The sequence below is a fragment of the Aphelocoma coerulescens genome, chromosome 2, assembly GCF_041296385.1.
Source record: "Aphelocoma coerulescens isolate FSJ_1873_10779 chromosome 2, UR_Acoe_1.0, whole genome shotgun sequence".
Taxonomy (NCBI): domain Eukaryota; kingdom Metazoa; phylum Chordata; class Aves; order Passeriformes; family Corvidae; genus Aphelocoma; species Aphelocoma coerulescens.
The window spans coordinates 61,167,996-61,185,977 of NC_091015.1; the positions used below are offsets into that span (position 1 = coordinate 61,167,996).

At 43.5% G+C, this 17,982-nt stretch overlaps 1 protein-coding gene across 2 annotated transcripts in view; it reads left to right on the plus strand.

The window, feature by feature from the left end:
- Positions 1-7,309: 7,309 nt before the first annotated feature.
- Positions 7,310-17,982, plus strand: part of LANCL2 (LanC like glutathione S-transferase 2) — a 32,763-nt gene continuing 22,090 nt past the window's right edge. The window contains exon 1 of one of the 2 annotated variants that reach the window (XM_069007759.1): positions 7,310-8,251. In XM_069007759.1, coding sequence (XP_068863860.1) covers positions 8,051-8,251 — 201 coding nt within the window. In that variant the 5' untranslated portion in view covers positions 7,310-8,050. Of the gene's footprint in view, positions 8,252-10,702; positions 10,760-17,982 lie in introns of those variants that run through there. The other variant, XM_069007760.1, reaches the window with a different exon arrangement.

The window sequence follows — 17,982 nt, forward strand, 5'->3', positions numbered from 1 at the left end:
GTTAATACAAATGTCTGTTAAAAATACTCCCAAATCCACTCCTTTATTATCTTACCATCAGCCCTATTACTTTTCCTCTAGTCCCATGCATCCCCTTTGACAATAGCACATTGTTGCCTCCCTTTCTTCTAGATCCTCACTTACGGTAAAATAACTGTATTAACCTGCTACTGGGCTACATGGGAAATTACCAGTTATATTATTGCAACTGTACAAAGAGTGACAGCTACAGAATTTCTTTTCTTGCCAAAGAACAGTAGTGAGTTTCTCCACTGTGATTGATATATTACAAACCCACATAATATTTTTTCCATTTATCTCATCTTCCTTATTAATCTTTTCTTCAGCCTCTGTACTAAATCTTTGTATCCTGCCAAGGTCAGCTAATGGTTGGTAATGGATGGCTTCATGATTCCTCTGTTGGTTAAACAGCCCCTATATGTGCTGTTCTCCAACCACACAGGACTGGCTAATTTGCTCACTGCACGGATGAACATCACTAGGGAAATTGCAGTTTCATTTGCCAATTTTTATAATCTCAGTTAAATGAGTAATAAATAATCTAAGTTTAGTTTTCACCCAAACCCAGAATGTGATTTGTTCTCCTTCACTTGTTCCCATTACCCTGCCACATTCTGTAATCTCTCCACTACTAAATACTGAGCCAAAATACTAATTTTGTTTTTCACTAGGCTTAGATTACCTTTAGTATCCCTAATGTTTTTTAACCTTATCCTTCCCTTAAATAAAAAAAAAATCTCACACCTTTTTCTTTGCTCTTTGTTACTTACATAGCTAGAGGGGTTTTACCATTGTTACAGGAGTAGTTGTTTCTTTTGTAAGATCCCAGTCACCTTCATTTCTGGAAATCTGACCTTTTTCCTCATCCTTTCTGAAAAAAACATGGGCTTTTTTTAAAGATGCAAATCAGAACTTGAAGACCAAGAAGAGTTCAAAAGATAAAATCATCCAGGCACAGTTTTTTGGCTAACACAGACCATTTCAGTGACCAATGGAAAAAGTGGATCTGTTCCTTTTTCTATCTCTCCTTCCTCCTAGCCTCAAAATGTAGAAATCATGGGAAGAGCAATGCTTATGGTGTTAAAGTACACCTCGTGGAGACAGATGAAGCCCTGCACTGACTGGGAGGAGCTGGGAGGGATGTGCTGCACCACCTTGTACCTGTGACTCCACCTTCTAATGTGTGAGCAAGATTGTATTAGGCAATGGTAATAAGGGGGCTGTGACTCCCTTGCTCACCACTGCTCTTCTGTAAAAACACACCAGCTCCCCATGCTGTTTCCACAAGGATGAAAAAGGGATATCTTATACCTAAATCAAGAGACTGGTATCCACATGGAGGTTCTGCCTGTAGGAGGACTGTGTTAGGAACCTTTCCATATGACTGTGATTCTCCTTTGGCCTTTCAGGTAAGCAAAGGAAAAGGTTTGTTGTTTTGTTGACCCATATACATCTCCTTAGGCTGCATTTCAGTTCAGGCTTGTAGCTAAAGCACAAGATTATACAGTTTCTGCTTCTGTGACTAAGGCTGGGGACTGGTTCCCACAGCGAAGGACAAAAAGCCCACTGCCTGGTGCTCTCCACAGGTAATGTGCAGAAAGTTTTCACCAATGGAAGCCCATCTAGAAATTTTATATTTCTAGTAAAATACATGAGCAGTATACACGAGAAAGAAAACTCTGCTGAGTACTGCATGCCTCCAATAACATCTTAGTAAATTAGTTTCAGATCCAAGCTTCAGAAAAATCACATGGTCATCTGAAAAGTTTGCAGGAACACACCCATAACATACAGGAGAAAATTAGACTTTCTATGCTTCTACAAATGCTGCAATCCCAAGCACTCTCAGAGCAATTAGTGGTAATCAACAGAGATACACGAGTAGATTTGGCTCTTCTTTCACCTTAGATGCTTTTCTGATACAGGTTTCCAGTTAAAGGCATGACCTGTCAGCCTTTTCACTGGGGGTGGCAATCTAGATATCCTTAGGGCCCTTTTGGGATGGAGATGAACATAACAAGGGGAGTTACAGCATGGTTATCTGAACAAGCCAATAGCTATCAGATGCATGACAGCCAAGGGATCCAAAATATCACGGTACAAAAGGTGGGGGGGAGAGGGGGAGAGCAGGAAGCAGGGGAAAGAGAAGAGTGTTGTTCAGACATGGAGCCCATTTCCCACCTTGCACCATGATCCACATACCAACACTATGCTGAGGGCAGGTGTACCTGTGCTAGTTTTGATTCCTTAGCAAGGCTACAGAGGCATGAATAACCATGTAAACACTTCTCTACACGATCTGACACTGCAGCAGAGGACTTTCAAGTTTGACAGGAAATAACTTGATCAAGGGAACAACGGCAGAGATGGCTGCCTGTGGAGGAGACCCTTCTTGGTGGTGGTTTTTAAAACCTGGTCAAGTAAACATGTCAGGAAAAGCCCCAACCTCCTGCAGCTGGAAGATGGATGAGAAATTTGTTTGGCCTCCGTCTTGGTGCTGTATTGCTGATTCTAAAGGCTGGTGACTACCCACAGTGACAGGGGGGGATGGTACGTCCTGTGTTAGGGACTCTCCTGACGTTTCACTACTATCATTATCAAGGTTGTACTATCTTGAGCACTACTGTCTGTATTTGCACCTTCATTGTCAGGGCAGAGATAAGCTATGTGCCTCATTTAAAGTCAGTGAGATCTTTCACTAGGTAGGAGCAGTACAGTCCTTGACAGTGTTTTGTCTAGTTTTCCTGGCAATCCCTTGTTTCCCCTTGTTTCTCTTCTTCTCCCTTCTTGTACTGCTGTAGTTTGTTCACATCCTGCAAAAATTATAAAGCTACTTTGCTTGAAGGTGCTTCTTCCCCACTCTGTCCTGATTCAGCAAAAGCCACTGAAGACAGAATCCAAACCTGTGGACTTGTGAGTATGCTCTGAAGGTCACAAGCCTCCATAATTGAACCCTGAAGAAACAGGACTGAGATCACTCAGTGCATCACAGCAACATGCCCATGATTTCTGGTGAATCCTAGGCCTGAGTCTTCCATCTGTCCTGACCTCAAGGTAGTGACTAGGGCTGCTTTTTAAGCCCCTGACATTGAGTCATTCAAAGAATATCAGAAGAAATAAGAAGGCGTCCAGCTCGCATCAGCTTCCTTAGGCAAAAGGAATCCTCTTTTCCAACACTTGTTTTGTTGCTCCTCTTTATTGATACTGGTCAGCCACAGCTATTCTAACAGCACCCATCTTTCACCACTGTTCCTCATGCTTCAGGAGGATTACATTTGTCTTCGACTAACTGAACTTTTCTTTTCCTAGACTCCCAAACCTTGTCAGGGTTGGAAAGAATTCCAATTAGAATTAGAATTCAACATTAAGCCAGTGCTTATAAAGGGTACATTTTACTAGCAGTGAGCTGTCTCCATTTTCATTATAGATGGTAAAGACCTCTAAGAGCATTTACAGGCATCTTTGCATGATTTCAGTATTCATTATTCAGGATGTGCAAATCAAAAACCACTGGCAATAAGGGGATAAGAAATATAAATGTTTGATTATAACAAAATCCATTCTTTAAAAACAAGCTGAAGTGCAAGAACTGCTGTTCAGGCTTATCATTTATTAGCAGACAGTCATCGGAACAGAAATGCAACAGACTTCATGACACTGCTTTTGCTGCTACAAGACCAAAGACAAGAACAGAAATTAAGAAGATAACTATAATAGAGAAACATTTGTTTTGTGGTTAAGTAGCAAAGTGTCTTCTCAGATTCACAGGAATCTCTGAGATCTTAAATAGCAACATTATACAATACTAGAGATCAGTTATTTACAACAGCCAGAGAAATTTGTTGCTACTGATAACAATATGATAATAATGTCTCACACAGACCAGTTAGTTTTATGTTGCATTTCTGAACATGGGACTGAATTTGGTCCAAAACCTGCAAGTTCTTTGCAATTAAAATGCAAAACCTGATCCTGCAGATTTTATTTCATAATATCATGTTTATTATAAGCAGTAGTGCCCCATAATTCATTAGACCTAAACAGCTTTAAATAATTTAGTTGCAGAATACATTATTATACAATGGTGGAGGTAAAAAAGAAACTAGGATGTACAGCTAAAGGGAGGTGAAGAGGGAATTAAGAAGTCCTTTCTTATAGGCTATTATAGGACTATGGTAGTGATCAAGCAGCGATCAAGCTCTGAAGCAGTCTGCTTCAGAGCACAAAGGATGCAGCATAGACAGAATGCAGCCCAAAGAGACGACCAGAGAAAAAGCAAAAGATTTGTATGAAAGTATGAAAGACTTTCTTTATGTTCAAGGAAAGTATGACCCCTGATTTGCAGCAGGTATAAACTACCCCATCTCCACCGATCTGCTGTCCTACTTGACATTAGCTGAGAAATTGCCATACCTTGTTTTTCCACACTAAATAAAGCAGCACACAGCCTTGTTCTTTATTCTGTATCACATCAGCAGGGTCCATTCCTGAAGCTCTTGCTTCTCTCAGTTAATTTCAGCTGGATCTCTATGTTCAGAAATGAAATTAGATTAATGCCAGCTGCCACACTGATTCCCAGACTTTAAAAAGCACTTTAGTATGGGTGCTGAAGTCATACACCCATCATCCTGTCTCCACGGAGCAAAGGATGGACAGGGCTGTTTCTTGCACGTATGTGGAGCCATTGTGCATGAAAATAAATGAGCACTATTATGCTGTAATAAGAATGATCACAGATGCTGAAATAACCATTGAACATGTCACAGCTAGAGCTATGGAGATTCCTGATGATTGCTCACTCATTCCACAAGCCACATAACATTGCATCATGGGGTAGCTCCCCCGGAGTGAAGTGTGCGAGTCCTCAGAGGGTTGATTCTGTGTTATACAGTGCTCTTTCCCACCTTCTTAGTTAGGTTAATTTACAATGCATGCTGGGAATCAAGAAGCAAAATACATAGGAAAGCACAGCATCCTTATTGGTTTATGTATGGATTCTGATTATTTAGTGCTGATTGAAAATGTAGCAGACATTTTATTTTACTATTAAAAAGATTGGCACTAGTCTCGTCGTGAGCAGAGTATCAGACACTGCAGGATGTGAAGAGGATTGGAGAGAAGGAAAGGCCATAAGAGAAGGATTTGTGATTTCCTCTTGTGTAAAGAATAAATAGCCCACTGATCTGATAAGCAAAAACTTTCATGATTTACATGAAGAAACTGATTTCTAAGAATCAGGCTTTGTGTAGACATTAGTTGGATTTTACCTACATCACAGAAAGGAAAAGGACAGCTTTCAGCTAGATCACCTTGCTGCAGGGCTGCACATTTGCCAGTGCTGCAGAAGGCAGGTTACAGGAGTGCTTAGCCAGAGTGGGAAGTAAGGGTGAGGGCTCAGTGCTTTCAGAAGCATTTAGACATTTTCTGGATGAAAGCACAAATGAAATCACGATTTCAGTAGGCGAAGCCTCCTGCTTCATACTGCTGGAGATGAGAGATGTGAATTTATTATTGCATAAAACTTATGTTACAGGTTGACACCTCACTCAGCCCAACTTTTTTCGTCCTCCTTCATCCATGATTCCCATTCAGGCTGTGGGAGCTCTGCATGCATCAAGGGTAGAAGAGCAAAAGGAAAAAACTCTCCCTGAAAAAAGCCCGAAAGTCTTTTGAACTCTCTCCCACCCTGCTAAGAGCAAAAGAAGGCCTTGTATGCTTGGAACTAAACATACCACATTGCAACAAATGTGAAGAACAGTGAACATGAAAAGACATGCTCCTGAAAGGAGAGTGTGAAACACAGCAGCGTGCAGAAAATCAAACAGTGCAATAATGCAGAAGGGAAGAGATGCCAACCCAGCAACCCACAAACCCACAACTCCAGAAGAAGGGAAGAACCTGCTCTTGCAAGGTGCCAGGGAGCATTTTCCTTATCTGTAGGCCTTGAGTGGGTACCAGTTGGTATGGTCCTGCTTTTATATTCCCATCATTTTGATTCAAGGAGAGTAGAAGGTGTAAGAAAACAGAAACCATGCACACTCATTTTAAAGCCTTGACTCTGATCTTCATTATGGGGATGCAGTTACTTGCGCTGATGCAGCTGGTCTCCACTAAGGGTAGGAAACCATTCTAGATGAAAACATGTTCTTTGAAACATTTACACAGAGACAAGAGATGTTTTTAAAAGATTCTGCATTTACCTTTTCAGGCACTGCAATACAGCACAAAAGACTTACCCATTAAAGAATACAGGATGCATAAAGTGATTTTTTAATTATCACCGAAGAGGATATTTTATAGATTACTCTAATTTTTAAGTGACTGGTTATATTCACTTCCAGAGCAAACACAAGGTACTTCTTGTCTTGCCAATGCCAGGACAGATGTCACCTATATTTAATCTTAAAATACACTGGCTATGTATTTTGATAGCAATAAAATTACCCAATGCATAAAACTAAAGATCAATAAGTCTGAACAATGCCCAGTTATTGAATTAATGCTTTATGGTCTGTCTGACTTACAGTTACTGGCAAAAGGAATGGCATAGCTGGGAGTAAATATTTCACGGGATAATGAGGTCTCCTGTGCCCGTATTTTTACACAATACTGTGTGCAGTGTTTGGCTGGACTGCAGCCTTTCTGCTGGCTCTTTCTACACAACGGTGTTTCAGTACGCAGAATCAGCTCCTGAAGGCAATGACTATATCGACGGCATCTACCATTTCTTTGTGACTAGAAAAGATTTATCCTCGATGATTGTACAGTACCCTCTCATCTGGAGCTCTTCTCCTAGCTTAAAGTGGAGGTGTCATAAAACGACGGACTAAACTTATGTTGACACAGTGCCCTGGCATTCAGCCCCCCCTCCCAGGTCTGGATCTGAGACACAAACGCGCGATCCACACGGGGTCCTGTCGCAGCTCCTCCCCAGGTGGAATGCGATCCAACCCTCACGTCCAGCCGCCACCGCCGATCGCTGAGGGCCTTCCCCACCCACCGCCGCCAGCCCCCTCCAGGGCTGTGAGGTTTTCTGATGTCTTTTGGGGGAGACTGGGGGTGGTTTTTTAGTATGTTTTCGCTTCTTGGAGCGGACTTCCCGTCGGTAGAGCTGTGAGCGCCACCAGGCCAACATTACAGCCCGGGGGCGGGCCGAGGGAAGGAGATCACCCCCCCTTGTCCCCGGGGAGCTGCCTCCTCTCGCCAGCGGAGGGGCGGTCGCCGCAGGCTGCGCCGTCGCGGCCGGGCGGTAGCCGAGGACCGCGTCCGTCCCTCCCTGCCGCCGGGGCTGGCCGGGGGCCGGCGCGCCGGGTGCGGGGGCTGCTGGCGGATGAGCGCGGCCCGGCGGCGGCTGCGGATGAGCCGGGCGAAGGAGCTGGTGGCGTACTGCCTGCTTCTGGGGCTGTCCGTGCCCCTCCTGCTGCTGCTGCCTCTTCTCTGAGATGCGCCGGGCGGCGGCTCGCCCCCGCCGCGGGGGGACGGGCGGGAGGAGCCGGCGGCAGCCCCGCTCCGCCGCCCGGCGTGCGACCGGCGGCAGCAACAGCCCGAGGCACTGACGTCCCGGCGGGGGAGGATGAGGCGCTGGGGCGAGCTTTGCAGCGGTGCCACCCAGCCTGCGCGGGCGGGCGGGTTGCCTCTTCCCGCAGGGGGGCCCGGCCGCGGCCCCGGCCGCGCTCTGCCCCTGTACAGGGTGTGATGCTGCCGCGCTCGCCGCTCCCCCGCCCCGGCTGACGGGGACGCCGAGCAGAGCCGCGGCGTCGCAGCCTTCCCTTTCGCCTTCCAAAGTTGGGCTTCGGTAGCTCGGGGTCGGGGCCGGCAGCGCCTCCGCCCTGAGGCGGCCCCGATGGGCCCGCGGCCGCAGGCACTGTCGCCGCAGCCGCCCTCCTGACCCAGCCACAGCGCCCGCGGGACGGCTGCTGTAGCCGGGGGTGGCCGCGGCGCTCGCGTTGCTGCAAAGCCGCCGCTCTGCGGGGCGGAGTGTGTCCCCGCCGGCTCGCCGTGCGGGGAGGCGGGCCGGGGGCCGGCTGAGATGGGAGAGAGCATGTCCAAGAGGCTGAAGCTGCAGCTGGGCGGTGAAGCGGAGATGGAGGAGCGGGCTTTCGCCAACCCCTACCCCGACTACCAGCCCCAGGGAGCCGTGGCAGCCCCCAGCGCGGCGGACACCCACCGGGACAGGGCGCTGCAGCCGCCGGCGGAGGAGGAGTCCCTCCCCTTCGGCGCTGATGGGAAGGTGAGTCTCGGGCGACGGGCAGGCGCCGCGTCCCGGCCCCGCGGGCCCGGCCTCACCCGCAGGTCGCTCCCTCCCGGCGGCAGCGGCGGTCCCGCGGTGCGGGCGGCCGTGGGTTCCTCCCCGGGGCGGCTCCGGCGGGGTGCGGGCCCGGCGGCGGGGGCGGTGGGGCTGCCCGAGGCCTGCGCGCCGGCCGAGCTCGGGGCGACCACCGCGGCCTCGGGAGTGCCCGAGGAGAGGGAGCGGCGGGGTGAACTGGGGGAAGGAGCGGGAGCTGAGCCCGGCCGCACGGCTCGGAGTCGGCAGGAGCTGCTGTGTATTCGAGCTGTTTGTTTTACTCCGTACGGGAGTGCACGCGGTGCCCCCGGTGGGGCTGACAGAACGCTGTACGGCAGGACAGCTTTAGCTGCTCTTACCACGGTGGTTCTGTGTCTCAGAAGTTGTTAGCACAAGTTGCCCGAGTTTCACCAGAGAAAGTGCATAAGGGAAGGGAAAAGATGAGCGCCCATCTAGAAAAGGAGAGTTTATTCTCAGGTAACAGCCACGCTCAGTCATTAGGTGAAGCTAGACTGTTCTCACTTGTTTATTTACTGACATACACACATTTATAGGTTCAGGAACCTGGCAGTCGCTTCATGCCCGCAGAAGGTCTGCCTGGTGGGACTGGTCACACAAGGTTTGCAGTCTTCCTGCTCTGCATATCTTCTTGACGGCATATGCTGCTATTTGGGCTACTATGAGTGTCTTAGATTTTAAGTACAGAGGCTGCTCTTGCCTGGTCTGTTACCACGCAGGCTGGACTAAGCTGCAGAAGGAATGGCAGAATATGGACTTTCTGTCATTTAGCCCCTGTGCAGCCTCATACTTCAATACTGTGCAGCTTTGTCATCTTTTGCGTGGAAAACACTGTGTGGTGACACTGCTACAAGCACAAATGCGTTGTGGGTGGGAAGTTAGCTTCCTAACTCTCTTGATTGTATGCTGGGGTGAATATAGGAAAGCTGTCGTTGTTAGCTCTGTATTTTTCTGCTTGTGGCAATATGGAATTACTTTGATTTACTTATAGAGTGAGACAAGGACGGTGATGCCAAACAGTGAGGGAGACATTCTCTCTGACCATCGTAAGTACCGGTGGGATGCCATCAGCTCACCATCAAGGCAATGAAGGGTTTCACTAAATTGTTCTGACTGAGCTTTATGAAGTTATATGTGGCTAAGCAGAGTGCAGAGAAGAGTATGCTTTGGGGCTTCAGTGTCTTACTGCTGCAGTTGATTGCAGTTGTCAAAAGCAGGGCATTTGAGAAGGTTTAAAAAGCAAGAGTAGGTTTGAAAGTGAAATACGCTTTGTTTTTTACACAAGTCGCTGGTAGTATGCTCAGTGTTGGTAAAACTATTTTTTTTTCCCTAGTGGAAGAGAACTGTTATTTCTTTGTTCTTTTGTATCTGATTTAGTATATAAAAATCATCCAAGTATGATGAGTTTAGGTATAAAGACAGAGAGGAGATGGCATAACAGCTGTAGCTATATATTGTTGGTAAATTGGTAAAAAACGTACCAAGAGCTTCCTTCTAAGGCCTTCACAGGCCAGTCATCCTTCTTTGTACCTCCTTTAGATCCCACACTTCATGTCCATTTTTTAAAAGAGAAAATACTCCTTCATTAACTGCTAATCTAGGTGGACTACAGCTTTCTCAAGTGAGATAACCAGAAAAGTAGTGAGATATCAAAAGAAGGTGAACATCCTTAAAAATTATGGTTTAGAGTATACTAGCTGTATTGCAGAATAGTTCAACTCTAATTTACTTCAGGTTTGATTTTTGAATGAATCTAAATACAGAGACATTGTTCTGTGGCAGAGCTGAAATGAGTTAATCAAGAATTTCTAGCCCTATGTTCACATTAGGAATGCCTGTTATCCTCTCCTGTGCATGAGTATGCTGTTTTAAAGTGGGTGGAAATGCTTTTTCCCAGCATCAGTGGTGGATGACATTCCTTGTTACGGAGTGGCAGTCAGCAGCTATTTGTGCAGGTGTGTTCAGAAAATATGTTAGAGCACCTGAGTTGCCCTGTATTTGATAAAAGGTGGTGTCTGGGCTTTGTTATGTTCAGAAGGATGAAGTGCCTCTGGAAAAAAAAAAATGCCTTAAAACTATGTAAGAACAGCAATTCTGTGCATTTCATAGGAGAAGGCAGAAGCAAGTGTATTTTCTTTTGGTTTTGCATCTGCAAAATCTGAGGACTCCTCTTACATATTTCTGAACTAGAATATAGCTGTGAGTATATTTATGTGTATTTATATTCTTTAAAGTATTTGCATGCTGCCACTCCTAGTGCTATGCTTTTATGAGACTTTGTGATGGGTACTTCGGGATGCGGTTTTTGTTGTTGTTGTTGTGATTTTCAGTTTATGTTTTAGTGTTTTATTTTTGCATTTAATAGGCTTCCATTCCGTCAGAGAAATGTCTTTGCTTGCCTAAAGCCCCAGTGAAGACAAAAGGACTTTACACAGGGTAGGAAGTCTGTTCTGTAAACTTCTGTATACAGGCACACAGGTTTCCTAAAAATGAGAGCATCTTTCAGAAGGCCTCAGTGCACTGCATAAATCCTTCCTCACATCTGCTGCTGAGTGGAGCGAGGAGCGCTGCGTGACTCATGTAATGACAGCCTGAGGTGTGCAGGGCTCTGCCGTTGTCATGGAAGGCAATGCATTATTAATCCCTCCATTTGAGTTCTTAGTCTGTCATGATTGCCATCTAAAACTCACCTGGTTGATAAAAGGACAAGAAGCTCTTCAAGGCAATGTCTGAAATGTGAGACAGTCGGGACAAAGTGCTGCATATGGAAGTGTGTGTGGGTAAAATACAGTTCAGAAATCTTGACAATATGAGAGTAGGAGAAGCAGAATTTGAGGTTGCTGATTTGATTTCTTATAAATAGTCACAGTAAACACTGCAGCTGTCTGTGTGGGCTCTGCTCATGTAGATAAAATTCACTGTTTGCATAACTAGATTTCTTCACCATTAAAGTATCATGAACTTAAATTGCTTCTGTAGCTTGTTTGAGAAAGCCAAGCTAATAATTCATCAGACAGCATTAATTCTAGATTAATAAGAAACATTATTTTAAATGTAAATCTTTGTTTAATAAGTGATGAATCTCTCAATTAAATATATATCCTGTAGCCTTTTTTCTTTTCACGTGGACCCTATAGTGATACCTTAGCCTAAAAAGGTACCTATAGATATTATCTCAAAGTGGTCCAAAAGCTTTCAAAATGGAAGTGTAGATGGTCAGGGGAGGCAGAGAAATTAATAGACTCATAACAAAGAACACTCCCTAGTTCTTAGTTTCCTAGTGTGGTAGGGAGTTACAAAGCTCTAACAGATTTCTTGGGAAGGAAAAAGGGTGAAGAGAGCTTGCTGCTGAGGGGTAGTGATGGCTTGTTTGAGGACCCATCTCCATGGGTGACCCACCAATGTCAGCCTCAGATTGCCCATTGTCCTCGGAGCCACCACAGCCCTGTGGCTACATTTATAGTATAGTCAGCTGTGATTTGGGATCCTCCTTCACACTGACTACAGGCCAGTGACTTGGAAAAAAAGGCAGCCTGGTATTGTCTGCTCAGCCAGGGGAAGGTGGAAGCCTAGACAATGATGTGAATTTTGTGTTTGTGCAAAAAAAAAAAAGCATCCTTGTCATCAAGAAATTAACACAATCCCAGCCCTCACTTTAAGATTGTCTGAATTTGTTGTGGAATCACAAGACAGCAGCAAAATTAGATTCAAACTTTATGGATTGGTCACTAGAATGCCCAAACTTTAATTTCTTTTTTAGGCCAATTATTTTTAAGTTTTTTTCCTGACTTGCCATGGTGTTTTAATAATATTAGAAAGAACGGATATGTTCTGAGAAGTGTATACAATGTAGTTAATAAGACATTGCAGGGGGCTCCTTACAGGGAACTTGTTTCAAAGATAATGGTGCTCATTGGCAAATATGTATTAATGGTGATATGGAATATTTACTTAGATTTATCATTTGGGTGATTTAGAAGTGTTTCGTTTCCTAATGCTTTCTCAATCTCCTGTTACTTCTGATAATTCCTTTATGTGGCTTTCAGTCTTCCTTCTGTAAAATATATTTTTTAAAAAAAATTATATATATATATATATATGGCTATTTGTCATAGCCTCACTCTTCTTCTCCCTTTGTTTTTTTTGGTTCTGGGTTTTTAAAAAAATTTTTTGGGTTGTCTCACTGGGCATTTTAGTTATCCAACTGGGAGCAGCAAGTTTGCTCTGCTCTGGGACTGACTCAGGAACAACTTACACTGGTGAGAATGCTACAATTTATTGCACTGGAGGCAAAATCCAACTTCCAGAGCCAGTAAATAATTCTTCCCATTTTTTCCCAGGGATGTGGGATGAGGTAGCAGCATTTCTTGAGCTTGTTACTTTTTTGGCTGTTTCCTGGCTCCCCATCTCAGGCATATGCTATTTTGATAGAGGACTCTGAAACAAACAAGATTTGCAGTATTCTCTGTTGTTCTTCAGAAGGAAAGTTTGTTTTGCTTTTTGAGAGTCTTGGTTTAAATTGAGCCTGAAAATCAGTTTGTTGTACTTGATTGTCCCTTGCTAACTCCTGGCAGTTGTACTCAGCCCAAGAGGAAGACCTGCTGCTTCCTTTCTGCAGCACAGATCAGCACTGAATGCCGCTTAGGGCTTTTCTGATGCTTTTGTAGTGAAAGCCTCTCCTACTATGCAGGACAACACTTTAACCACAGAGTTAGGCCTGTGTGGTTTTAGTCAACCAGTTCTGAAGGAGAATACTTTGTAAAATCAAACCCCAAGTTCTGATTGTCTCACATATGTCCACTCTTTGTCAGTTTCTAGTTTTATCTTGCAGACCTGCACATTAATGAGTTGTTACCTGTGCAACAACAGGTACTTGCTTCCTGGTAAAAATAAATTTTGCTTGGGTGTAACTGCACTGATCTGCTGTCAAGCTCAATATGTGGAATATATCTGCTCTCCGTGCATTGAGGTAATTTAGGCAGAGTTGGTAGAGGTTTTAGCTTTTTTTCCAGTTTGAAGACCACCTAAAAATGTCACAGCTGGGCCAGAGACTTCAGTGTAGTGAGTGACTTTAAATCCTACTCACAACAGACTTTTTATTTTCTCAGCTTTCAAGAAGTAGCATGCTGCTGTTATGCTACCTGGAGGACCAGCAATTTTCAGTATTGCTCTTTTGCTTTATCAGGCTCCATTTCCCAAAACATAAGGTATCTGTTAATCATATTTATTTTTGTTACCAATAATCTGGAGCTTTTTGATGATTCTTTGTGATGATCTAAATCTTTAAGCTTTGGGTTTTTGCCGTCTTATAACCAATGAGACACAGAGCTTCTTTCACACACAAATGCATTAGAGACAGTCTTCTTATTTCTTACGTGCTTTAAATAATTCTTTCTGTAACTTGAATGTTTGCCTTTTAATGATGTTTTTCATACCCTTATATCCTCTGAGATAGGGCGATGACTGTGTTTAAAGTCTATTCCTAGGCTGGCATTTGTAGCAGTGTGGGAATTTGTCTATAGCTATGATTTCTCTTTCTCTTCCTCCCCTCCCTCTTCTTTTCTTTTTACTTTTTTTCCCCATTATCACATGTATGGCACTAAGTGACAGATCATCGAAAAACAGTGCAATGTGTTCTACAGATAGCAATGTTTCAAAGCATTTATTAAGCACGTGGTTTTGCAGAACTGGCATTTGTTTCTGGAGGACTTGTCTGAAAAGTATCAGAGAACTGTGTTTGAGTGTTTCAAAGGCTGGTTGATGAGCTTCCATAGTATCTGGTATTTTCAGAGAAGAAAGCGCTGCTCTTGGAGCTGTAAGAGTATTTTAACTTAGGTAAAAATAAAGTAGAACTTGTTCTTCTGTACAAAAAGGCTGGTCACCTCCTCGCAGACCTTGCTAGATTCTGCATATGGGATCCTACTGCCATCCCTTCTGGTCTGCTTTTGCAGGAACTTGTGGAGATGAGCATCCCGCTTCAATAAATCCATGCTCCAATGCATGGCTGTGAAACCTGGCTCCCTTACAGTCAGTGGCAAAGTTCCAATGACTTCAGTACAGCCAGGATTCCTCATTTCAGTAGAACTGTGAGTTTTCCCTCACTCCATTCTTCCTCACCAGTGTTCTTTCTGTGATCTTCTGTGTGAGTTTGGTTTTTGAATGAGTTCTTGCTGCAGTACCAACTTGAGCTGTATTTTCTTCTCTTTGAAATGCAATTTGGCTGAAAGACAAGCATCACCAGCAACAAAGTGAGATGAAATAGAAGTGTATTTTGCTTATTTGGTAGATACACACAGTGCCATAGGTCATCTACTTCTGCAGAATCAGTTGCTTACTTCTGCAGTCTGGTTTTGCACATAGCATCAGTCCTCCAAAACCTGATGAATTAAAACAGGGATAAGAGCAAGGTGGTTGTTTTGGGAGCTGGTGGTGGCAAGAAAGATTGGTACACTGGCAACTTGTGAGGAAGCTGTGAGCTCAGGTCTCCATTGCTCTGCTGTGATACTGCACAAGTTCCTTAGTGTAGAGGTCATGAGCAAGTAAATGCCAAGAGGTGTTTTTCAACAACACATGGGTATCTAAATGTCTTTGACAAACGCAAATGAGATTACTCATCCAGTGTCTGTCAAACCAGAGTGTTACTTTTAATGACAAAAGGAGTGCCATGAGGCCTCAGGATTGCATTGTCACGCTTACATCAGCACTGTGATATTTGGTCCAAATGTGAGTGCAAGACTTTAAAATTACAGATTTCTCTTACCTATCAGAAATCATGATATAAAATACATACATAGCAGCTTCTTATTGCCTCATCTGCTCTTGGTTCTGGTTTGTTTTAAAGCCATGGATGTAAAGCTGGATATGGCTGCAATGGAGAGGTAGATCAGTAAGAACTGGTATGTTACTGTAATGTTGACTGCAAGTGAAATGTTTGGGGGTTTTAGGAGATTTTTATTTGCATCGTGATGTATTTTTTGTAACAATAGTATCACAGAATATTCTGTGTTGGAATGGACCTACAACTATTGAGTCTGACTCTTAAGTGAATGGCCTGTATGGGGATCAAACCCATGACCTTGGTGTTATTAGCACTGTGCTCTAATGTAGGTGTGTACTTCTAGTGTTGAATTTACAAAAGAAGATGAGTTCAATTCTCTTCAGAAACCCTACAAATGAAAGAAAGCAGGTAGGGGAAATGTATTGCTAACAAGGACAGCATGATTTAGACACCCTGTCATTAGTGCCAAGGGTGAGTGATGTTACATAAGTACGTTCTTCACATTTTTTGTTGGCTTTGGAAGACTTTGTATTGGGATGTAGCTTTGCTTACTGTCTCACTGCAATGAAAAAAAGTGATGTGGTTCAAATAAATAACAAAATGATTAATTTCCAAACAAACATATTTCATTTTTTCTGCATTGCTCTTGTTTTGTGCTGATAATGAGACGTTTTAGTTACCATAACCAATATGGCACAAGGTTGTATTTGGTATAATGAGGAATGAGTTCTCTTTTTTTGTGTTTTGAAAATACAAAACTTGAGCAGTGTTTGAGATGATAGTGGTTCTTCTTTCTGCAGCAGCAGAGGAGTAATGCAGCAGTTGAATTACTGGAGAGAGCCTTTTCTAATTAAAGATACTCTTCAGCTCCTGCTATCACCCAGTCTGTTGTGAACCAGAAGTAAATGTGCCACTAGTTATCAGAGATCAGGCTTCCTGGTTTTGTCCCTACAGGAATGAAAAGTCACCTGTAGAAAGGGCTGAATGCCAGCTGGAAACATCCTTGTGAGATGAATGTCCTTCTGATGAAAATCAATCTGCGTTCCACGCAAGTGAGCGTGTTATGCTCAGTTGTAATGCTGCTCTAAGATTCCTTGAAGGAAGTTTTTAAATCTTTTAAAGCCACATTTCAACATTAATGTAATTTCTTCATGTAATTAATTTATTCTAGTGCATGTAAGTATCTGTTACAAGTTTATAGGGGAATCTTATAAAATAATCAGTGACAGTGCTCAGTTATGAAAGCTTGAGAGCAACCATAAAAAAGAGAGGCAGTGGTGGAGGAGCTGGGGAAAACTTTGTTGCCAGTTATAACCTGACATAAACTTGGGAGTAGCTTTGTTTAGGCTTACAGATAATTATAAAAATATTAATAAAAATATCCTTTCATCTGTGCTTTTTCAAGCACTGAATCAAGACAATTCATATTCTAGAGAGAGGGGTTACCAACCTGAGCTAAATTATTTCTGTGGGACTGAGGTTTCAGTGCAGAACTCAGGCATTCTGATGTCCTAGTATTCCCTTCCTACCTCTAAGTAATTTAATCTGGTGTTTGATATAAAATATCCTGATTTGGTGGCAGCGGGTGTATTGTCAGAACAAAAAGATAACCAGCATGCTTGTGATGTGCAGTAGGTAAATAAATGGGGAGTCTGAAGCTTTAGTTCACTCTTATCCGATAAGCTGAGCTCTATGCCTGGATGCATCCATGTGAATATCCTCATGCTGTTTCACCATATGCCTTAACATTGGCATAGCTGTCTTTTGAAGGAGAGAAGCCCTGCCCTTGGGTAAGATTTTGCTTTGTGTTGAGACTTCACTGAACTAGTCAAAAATGGGAGGGTGGTAGGGTGGTGGTGATGTGGATAGTACAGTCCCCTAACAGAAAGGTGCTTAACACCATATTAATGCTGAAGAGTAACAGGCTTCAGATACCTACTGTGTTTGGTTGCTATTTCTAGAGATACTGGAGAAGGTTAAGGTGGCTCTAGCTTTTTTCTAGAATGATACGTGTTCAATGTGAGATATAATGGCACAATTTCCTTCTCCCTTCCTATCCTACCATGGATATCCTTAAATGGATTTGAACCATTGACTGTGGAGATTTCTGGTGTGTCAAGCCTTGTGCAATTCTTACACTCTTTCTGATTTCTGAATCTGTTGGATGGATGCTTGAAATCACTGGTTTTTATTTGAAGTTCTACTCTGAACAAGGGTACAAAATGTAGAACATCTTGAGTTGCATGCTGGTGCCCAGGACCTGTAATTTATCCAAACCCTGCAATTTTGGGAAGTGCTGTAGTCAAGCAAGGACTTACCTTACTAGCATGCTAATTTCCATGTTCCATAGGCTTTAAGGAGTAATCAGTAACTTATCTTCCTATAAAGTGTGCATAATTAGAAATGTTGGCAAGAGTAAAGTATCCTCTGTTATATTTCATATATTTCATCTATATAAACTTTTATTGGTCAAAAGTAAAAGCAAGCAGTGTGTAAAATCAAAGACTTGTTTCTTTGCTGTCATGCCTGAGCTGAAGCTGCTGAGCTGCTTCTACTCATCCTTTTTGGCTTGTCTTGTGTATGAACATTTATTTTCCTTGGGCTATTTCCTGATCTGTAGTTCTGCAAAGGATGTGCAGGGACCTTATAATGAGAGCAAGCACCTGTAACATGCGGCTTGTGCTTGTCCATAACATAGTCTTGGTATCAGGACCCTGGTTAGAATTACATACTGTCACAGTGTCCATAGCTGGTCTTTGTGTGATTTTAAAGAATCCACAGGTAATTTTTGTCTCATGTAGATAACTTGTAAGTTACTCTAAAATGTAGTCAGAATGCATTTACATGAGACTCAGTTAAGATGAACCACCTTGATGCTGCT